The following is an 8370-nucleotide window of genomic DNA, read 5'->3' as shown; positions in this document are numbered from 1 at the left end:
AAAATTGAAAATTGAGCTAACAAATCAAGCAAAATAGGAGAGAGAATGAGTCCCGTAACCAAGAGGCCTACTGTGAATCTAGGCGAACGGCTGAAGGCTCCCACACACTCCCCTGAACACCAGAACTCGAAAGACCTCAGTCTAGTCTGCGACCGAGTTAATATAGAGTCCAGGTCCCGTGACCTATCGTGTTGCTCTCTGGGAGATGTAGAATTCTTCTGTAAGTTGCAGATTCAGTAAAATTATTCATGCTTTATATGATGTTATGATGTGGAATACTGATAGCAAAATTACAAAATTATTAAACCATGACACCTTGGCTGCGTGTACATTCATAATACGGATAATTAGCTCATACATATTGCAAAAGCGGAGCTCATCATTGGTTCCCAATTACATACCATCCCCAAGTATCTTAACAACTTGTTATCATCCTGAAAGTAACTCCCTTGCTGAGTTCACAAAATCATGGCCAGTTTCTCACCATCACAGGTCATCCTGTTGTTCTTGCTGTCGTTGCAGGTGGTATGGCTGTTTGTTTAACTGCACCATGTTTACGACCCTCCTCAGCTAACCAGCTGTAAATAAAACTCTCTACAGGAAATAAAGTCTAGTTATCTGGTAAAGACACGAGGGAACAGTGCCAGTCTCATTGGAGAAAGCACACACACACAGATTGCCTCCTTTCATTAAATGCATTTGAGTCTAAATATTGCTTTAGCATTTTGGGTTCTAGCAGTCAGAGCTTGCCAACTGGAAAAGGACACACAGAAAATGGCAGAGCAAGATGTGCTAGCTTCAAGCTTCCAACACAGAGCACCAGATAATAGAGGGGCAGACACGCATCTGACAGTATCCTTTAATCAAAGAGTCCTGTTCAATCATCTCTAAAGTCAATGGGCTATTACGGTTCACATCTGTGTGGCTTTCCAAGGAAAGTGAGTTGGCTACCTTTCCAAAGGCTGTAATCAGTGCACGGGGAGCTGCGAGGCTCTGCAGAAACAGAGCAACAACTCAGGTTGTAGATTGGTGCTGCTGAGAAGTGAACACTGCTTCCTTCTGCTGTTCGAACCAAGGTAGTCTCCAAAGCCTGAAGCCTCTAAAACGAAGCTCATCTGTACCTGAACCTAAGCATCATTCCTAAGAAATGGAGATTGTCTCTTTTGTTTATTGTCATGTGAATTCATCACATGCACAGGGAATCATGGGGACAGTGCATATACAGAGAAAATAAGAAATAGAGCATACAAACAACCTGAATACAAACAAGTTTGTCAGTTCCATCGCATTAATTGGAGGAATGAGGGCCAGAAACCCCACATCAAACAAAGCGGTCATCATTCCCAAAGAACAAGCACAAGATATACAGTATCTCAACTAAATTCATTGAGGGAAATGATGGGTAGTGATGGCTGCAAAGAGAACAGAGGAGTAACGGAGAATCAGCACCAGCAATTGCAGGCTCTGCCTCACTGTAGACCACATCACTGAGGTCCAATTTTAACTAAAGGGAAGGTGGCATCATAGTCTCCTGTCTCACATGAAAACTTCACCTAAAGCTTCAGCTGTACAACCTCAAAGAGCAAGTGTGGAAGCCAGTACTGGAAACAGCCAGTAAACACAAAACCCTCCGAGTCCAACATGCAGCTGGGCTTCCCAGTACAAACAGCAACAGACAGTGCATCAGAACCCAGAAAAAGCCAAAGGGCTTGAGACAAACTCAAGGCGCAGGGACACCTTTCTTCCTTCCACGCTGCTTTTGTTTCTCTCAGCCCTCACAGAGCAGGGGATGCTCACAGTCCGTCGCCAGCAGTTCCAGATGGGCTGAAAGGCCACCAGTTGGGAACACCAAAACGGAAACATGGGACAAGCAGCTCCATTTCCAGGAGGGATGTGAAGCCGACCACTTCATGACCCTGCAATTACCAGCCCGAGCCAGGCATGTTTTGAGCAGCTATTGAAAGAGGCAGCACCACTATTCAAATGTTTGTTTCGCTTTTATTTGCAACAAAGAGAAGCTAAATGCATCCAAAATACATTTCAATATGAAATCAAATAGGAGGGATACTGGTAATGACTAAAACTTCCTTAGTTCCTCTCCGCAGTCCACGAAAGGGAAAGCATGACCAGGCCTGAAAACCAGACCACGCAGTGTGTGTCCTTTGGTGCACCTCTGAGGATGCATTCCAGGCGATTCTGCTGTCCTTTGTGCCTTCCTGCTCAAGCCCTTATCGTTTCTTTTTGCTTTCCTTCTTGGCTTTCTTGCTCAGCTGAGCAGCACTTGCCTTGGGTTTCTTCACTGTCTCCCAAGTCTGAGACTCAAAACCCTCCGAGTCCTGCAAGAATCAATTGGGAAACAGTCAGGGAGCTTTCTTACAACTGGCTGACAGCTGCTTTGGGAGAAAAAGTCACCTGACCGAGCAGCTTTGGGGGCCAGCACTGGAAACCGCCTTCCTGACCTCAAGGCATATTAGAAACTCCACCTCTGTCTAGTTACCAAAAATCCCATGCAAACCAGAGCCTAAAGTCCTCTCTAGCAAGGCGGTCTGTGCTGGGAGGGTGGACCCTCTGCCTGGCAGCTCATAGGGCGCAGCAGCAGCTGCAGGATAGGATGAGCTGGCAGCTCAAGGCTGCTGGCGTGCGGAAGGAAGGACAGAACCAAGTGCGGCACTCTCAGCAGTGCCGGGGCACACTGCCATAGGCAACAGCTACAGACGGTTCCCTCCCAGCCGACTGCCTGAGCATTCCTATCAATCTCACACAGCGCTACTTACTGCCTTTGGGGACTTGGAAACTGGCAGGATGATGGCCAGCACACACAGGAGCTGGAAAAGGTCTCCAAACAAGAGTCCGTAGCGCAGCATGTTCTCCAATATCGTGGGCTCAGGGATCTCAGGTGGTGAGAAATGCAGTTCAACAGCCATAGCACAGACAGCTGCTGCTCCACTGCTCTCACAGAGGCTGCCTGCAGTGAGTGGGGAAAAAGGCATCATTACTCTAAGGCAATGTGATGGGGTTACTTCCTGCTAGCAAACATTTCCAGGCTGATTAAGAGAGGTGCTGGGAAGATATCCAGGGCTTACTGATGCGAGAACAAAGAGGGACAGCAAACTTGCATTTCAGTTGCCTTTGCCCGCCTGCCTACGAAAAGAGCCCTCAGCCTTCAGTACTGCTGCACTTGCAGGTGGGGGGGAGTGAGGGTGACGGAGCACTGGAACAGGCTGCCCAGGGAGGTGGTGGAGTCTCCTTCTCTGGAGATATTCAAGACCTGCCTGGACGCCGAGCTGTGTGATGTGGTATATGGAGCCTGCTTTGGCAGAGGGGTTGGACTCGATGATCTCTAGAGGTCCCTTCTAGCCCCTACAATTCTGTGATTCTGTGATTCTGGGAGGGACGTGAAGCCGACCACTTCATGGCCCTGCAATTGCCAGCCCGAGCCAGGCACTGTATTGAGCAGCTACTGAAAGAGGCAGCAACACTTATCAAATGTTTGTTTCGCTTTTATTTACAACAAAGAGAAGCCAAATGCATCCAAAATACATTTCAATATGAAACCAAAAAGGCGGGATACTGGTAATGATTAAAGACACAGCTTCCTTAGTTCCCCTCTGGAGTCCATGAAAGGGAAAGCATGGCCAGGCCTGAAAACCGTACCACACAGTGTGTGTCCTTTGGTGCACCTGTGAGGACGCAATCCAGGCGATTCTGCTGTCCTTTGTGCCTTCCTGCTCAAGCCCTTATCGTTTCTTTTTGCTTTCCTTCTTGGCTTTCTTGCTCAGCTGAGCAGCACTTGCCTTGGGTTTCTTCACTGTCTCCCAAGTCTGAGACTCAAAACCCTCCGAGTCCTGCAAGAATCAATTGGGAAACAGTCAGGGAGCTTTCAAACAACTGAAAGGGAAGAGAAACAAGAGAGGATGGGTGGGTGTCAATAAGAGAAAAGCTTAACAGGCAAGAATAAACCTATCCATGAGTTCCAGCACACACGCGTGACCACTGCCTTGATACTAACAGGAACGTTATTCTAGCCATTAAAGTTACCCATGTTCACGTACCTGGTTGTAGACGTGTTCGTGGCCTTGCTGCTGCTGTGCTCTACAACGCCAGCCACAGAAATAAAGAGTGCAGAAAGCTGATCTGTTGAAGACAGAGGAGTGAGCTGTGCTTAACCAACACTGCTTCAGCACACGCTTACAGTAAGGCACACCTACCTTACAACGGTCACGCAGGAAGCTCCAGACACAGCTCCGGACTGTTTCCATGAAGCCCAATTGCATTTCACAGCCACTCACGCTCTGCTCCTCGACAATCTGCAACAGAGAAGTCACAAGATGCAAATCCCATCCCTCTGAGATGTCACAGACCTCTGCACTCATGAAGCAGCACTCATGTCATTGGGTGAGAAAGCAGACGTGTGCTTACCGAGTGAGCGCTGTTTGCTGCCATCTGCTGGTAGGACCCCACCTAACTCTAAGTACGAACAGTAACCTATGCCTAACTCTAAAACAGGAACAGAAACCTACACCTAACACTAAAACATGAACAGTAACCTACAACTAGCTCTAAAACAGGAACAATCATCTACTAACACTAAAACGTGAACAATAACCTACTCCTAACTAAAAAACGCAAACAATAACCTACTCCTAAAACTACAACTAAACTTAACACTAAAATCCACAATAGAAATAGGGTTAGGACGGAACCGGGGGCCCGCAGAGGTCTCAAAGGAGGAGCTGATGTTAAATGAAGCCACCCGGCTAATGCCGGGGGCGGGGGCCGCGCAGGCGGTAAGGAGCCCAGCGCCTGGACCAGTGATGGCGGAGCTGAGATGGTAAGGATGCGGGGCCTGGCACGGTGGTGTGGTGCCAGGCCAGCTGTGCCACGGGCGGATCCACCTCCATGGGCTCATCTGGAGGTGGATCCACCTCCATGGGCTCCACGGAGGTGGTCATGCAGCTGGTCCAGGCGCGATGGGAACGGGCTCGCTTGCCTGTCTGCCACCTGATGGTCATGGCGGGCCCCCTCCTCCTCCTCTTTGACCCTGCGGTCCCCGGCTCCATCTTCCCACCTAAATCATGGGAATCCTCCAGCCTTGCTCTCTTGGCTTCCGGCATGGCTGTCAACGTCCAGAGCTCTCAGAGGCGAGTGCGTTGCGTGGGGCAACGGTGACCAAGGTGACCAAGGTGACATGGCCAGGGTTCTAACATGGCGGCCGCACTGCTGGCACTGCTGGCACTGGCGTGGGACACACCAGCTCTGCTCTCCATGCTCCAATCCTGAGCCTCTCCTTGTAACACCTCTGACTCCATTTGCATCCACTCACTCTCATTACATCCCACATCCGCACACCGTGCTGGAACACACACGGGGCCACGCTGCCTCACCGACCCTCAGTGGGGACCCACAGCTGTACAGCACCATCAGCACAGCAGAACCGGGCCGTGCTCCTGATGCTGCCGCTTGTCCAACCTCCCTCTCGCTGCCCCCATTCTGCTCAGGCATCCGGTCCCAGCAACAAACACCAGCACAGAACTGCAGCCCCGACTTGTCCCGCTCACTGACAGCCAGAGCAAGGACATGTTACACACCTTCCTTCAGCTCCGATCACCTTCCTGGCGCCACCATGCCGCCATGGCCTGGAACTGCTCCCGCCGGCACCAAGCACTTCCTGCCCCTCCATCCCCCGCTCCTCCTTTCCCTTCTCTTTCCATCCGCACTCAGGACACAGATCTCAATGGAGGTGGCTGCAGAACATCATCAGTGCAGGCAATCAATGGCTCGTGCTGCGCTTCACTGCCTTGTGCTCCTCACTGACTGCTCTGTTGTGCCCTTTCCTAACCCTGCAGGATCAGGATGGCCCGGCTGGCTTTACTGCAGAGCCTCATCATCTGAGTCTGAAGCCTTGGGGGAAAAGCTCAGCAGCTGCCGAGGGAAGATTTCATGCCGTGTCCTGCACACAGCCCAGCCCTCCCTGCTCTGCGCTCCTGGCATCCCCTGCAGCCCCTGTGCTGTGACCAACACGATTTGTGCTCGGACCCAACGCCCTCCCTGCTGCCGGCCCTCCCCCATGCCCATGTGCTGCACCCACAGCGGCTGCCCCAGCCCCACAGCCCCGCAGCCTCCTGCAGGCAGCACAGCCCCGGGCACCGGGCTCGGCCCCAGCCCCGAGGTGCTGCTGCACGGGCTGAGCCCAGACCCACAGCTGAGATGCAATGACCACTCATCAATCTTTGGCTTCCCTCCTTCACATCCAGGTCCTTTGCTGCACACAGCCCAACAATCCTCTCTTTCACCTCCGGCAGTGCTGCTTGCTGCCATGCAGGCAGCAGGAGGCAGTGCCTTGTAGCTCATTGTACCAAGTCCACTGTGCAGGCTGGTGGAAGAAGGAAGACGCCAAGGCGCCAATTGAAAATGGCCACCAGACACTCCTGGCATCCAGCCTCTCCTCTTTGGGCTCTGGCTCAGCAACGTGCCCTCGCAGCACCCTGGCACTAAACACGCAGCGCTGCCCATCGCGTGCTTGAAGCCATTGGAGCTGAAGCAGCGCCGCGCGGCTCAGGACCCTCCCGGCTCACGGCTCAGCTCTGTGCCTGAGGCGCGTTCACCTGCAGCCCTCCAGCTGCCCTGTCCTCCTCCACGCGTGCAGCTGGGCTTCCCAGGGCAAACAGCAACACACGGTGCATCAGAAGGCTGAAAGAGCCAGCCGGGAAGACAGACAAGCTCAAGAGGCTGAGTGCAGGGACACCCTTCTTCCTCCCACCCTGCTTCCTCTCCCTTGCTTTCCTCTCAGCCCTCGCAGAGCAAGGGGATGCTCACAGTCTGTTGCTAGCAGTTCCAGTTGGGCTGAAAGGCCACAGGTGCAGAACACCAACAGGGAAACGGGGGAAAAGCAGCTGCATTTCCATGGAGGGACCTGAAGCCGACCGCTTCATTGCCCTACGATGGCCAGCCCAAGCCAGGCACATTTTGAGCAGCTACTGAAAGAGACAGCACCAGTTTTAAAAAGTTTGGTTGGCTTTTATTTGAAATGAAGAGATGCAAAATGCAACTAAAATACATTTCAACACAAAATTAAGTAGGTAAGATACTAACAATGACTAAAGACATGCTATAAGGTCAGCTAATAATCAATACGTTGAAACAGGGATCGAGCTGAAGCACCCTGAAGGAATGCAGCGTCTCCAGCTCTTGCCATACATCAAGTCCTGCACAGGTGAAGCCCTCTTCTAATGCAGCACAAGCCCTTCCCTTCCAGCTTCCTTCCTTCCTCTCCATTGTCCACAAAAGGGAAACACGGCCGTGCCTGCAATCCGGACCATACTGACCGTTGACTTTGGTGCCACCTCCGAGGAAGCCTTGCAGGTGGTTCTGCTGTCCTTTGTGGCTTCTTGCTCAAGCCCTCATCGTTGCTTTCTGCTTTCCATCTCGGCCTTCTTCCCCAGCTGAGCAGTGCTTCCCTTGCCTCAGCTTTCTTCACTCTCTCCTAAGTCTCAGTCCCCAAACTCTCTGAGTCCTGTGCCCTGTGCCCTTTCCTGTGCCCTGGCTTGTGTCTCTGAACATTGGGAGAGGACTCCTAAGCTCTGTCCCTACGCTGGATCAACTCCAGCTCTTCCTCCAGCCAGCCCATAACCCCTCCACGCCTCATTTTTCTTTCACTTGCAGGGAGTCTGGATTCCCACCATGGGAATGAATGGAAGAAAGTACTCTTGAGGAGCAGAAGTTTGTGTTTGGCTGTGCTCAGATCTTCCTCCCAAGAGATGCTCTTCACGTCTTTCTTGTTTCCTTTCTGCTAGAAGCTGAAGCAAACAGGCTTGCAGTGAAGCATGGCCTTGCAGGAAGGCAGGACACTGGTGTGGAGTGTGGCCCAGCTGTGAAGAGAGCTATAGACACACAGCAGGCATCTGGGTTCTGGGTCCTGTCTTTCTAGTCAGGCTTGCTGTCTGTCCTTTCTTGCGACTGTTGTCATTGCATGTTGCTTGAGGTCTTGCAGTTGGAGGGGTTGACAGTGACCTTTCCTGTCCAGGATTGGAAAATCAAGCCCACAGTTCACCCAAGAGCCTAAGATCCATTGCAGTCAACACTGGAGATGAGATTTCTCCGTATCGTGGCCCAGTTGGGCCTTTGGTCTTGATGAGGGGGGTTGGTCTCGATGATCTCTGGATGTCCCTTCCAACACCTCTAATTCTGTGATTCTGTGCCAGTTTGCAGACTGAAGGTAGTGCTGGACTCATTAAATCTTGCAGCTTCCCCTTTCTTGGTTCTAACAGGGAGAGGTGCTGAGCCAAATGGCAAGATCTATGTGAAAGCTGCTCTCCAGGCTGGAGGGCTTCCTGGAACAGCAGGTCCCAGGTCAGGGGGACGACCTTCCCC

The 8370-nt window shown here is 51.8% G+C and overlaps 1 protein-coding gene across 2 annotated transcripts; it reads right to left on the bottom strand.

Annotated features, from left to right (window-relative positions):
- Positions 1-1978: 1978 nt before the first annotated feature.
- On the bottom strand, positions 1979-3225 carry LOC146756881 (protein MANBAL-like). Of its 2 annotated transcripts, XM_085523859.1 has the most exons (3): positions 3113-3225; positions 2775-2961; positions 1979-2336 (listed from the first exon to the last, which is right to left on the bottom strand). In XM_085523859.1, exons 2-3 carry the CDS (start codon positions 2922-2924, stop codon positions 2229-2231), a joined length of 258 nt encoding a protein of 85 aa, XP_085379985.1. In that variant the 5' UTR covers positions 2925-2961; positions 3113-3225; the 3' UTR covers positions 1979-2228. The 2 variants fall into 2 exon arrangements, with proteins under 2 accessions (XP_085379985.1, XP_085379984.1); XM_085523858.1 differs by lacking the exon at positions 3113-3225 and having other exon boundaries at positions 2775-2989.
- Between the last annotated feature and the right edge of the window lie 5145 nt (positions 3226-8370).

The sequence above is a fragment of the Coturnix japonica genome, chromosome 25 (genome assembly GCF_054131305.1).
Source record: "Coturnix japonica strain WE chromosome 25, WE-NBRP24, whole genome shotgun sequence".
NCBI classification, from domain to species: domain Eukaryota; kingdom Metazoa; phylum Chordata; class Aves; order Galliformes; family Phasianidae; genus Coturnix; species Coturnix japonica.
Note: the sequence above shows the minus strand (reverse complement) of the source record. Positions and strands in the feature narration are given on the sequence as shown.

Bases quoted from the DNA above. Each gene is read 5' to 3' on its own strand.
- LOC146756881 (XM_085523859.1), bottom strand. From the start codon at position 2,924: ATGGCTGTTGAACTGCATTTCTCACCACCTGAGATCCCTGAGCCCACG. The intron at 2,337-2,774 runs GTAAGTAGCGCT...TGATTCTTGCAG, and splicing joins TTTCCAAGTCCCCAAAGGCA to GACTCGGAGGGTTTTGAGTC.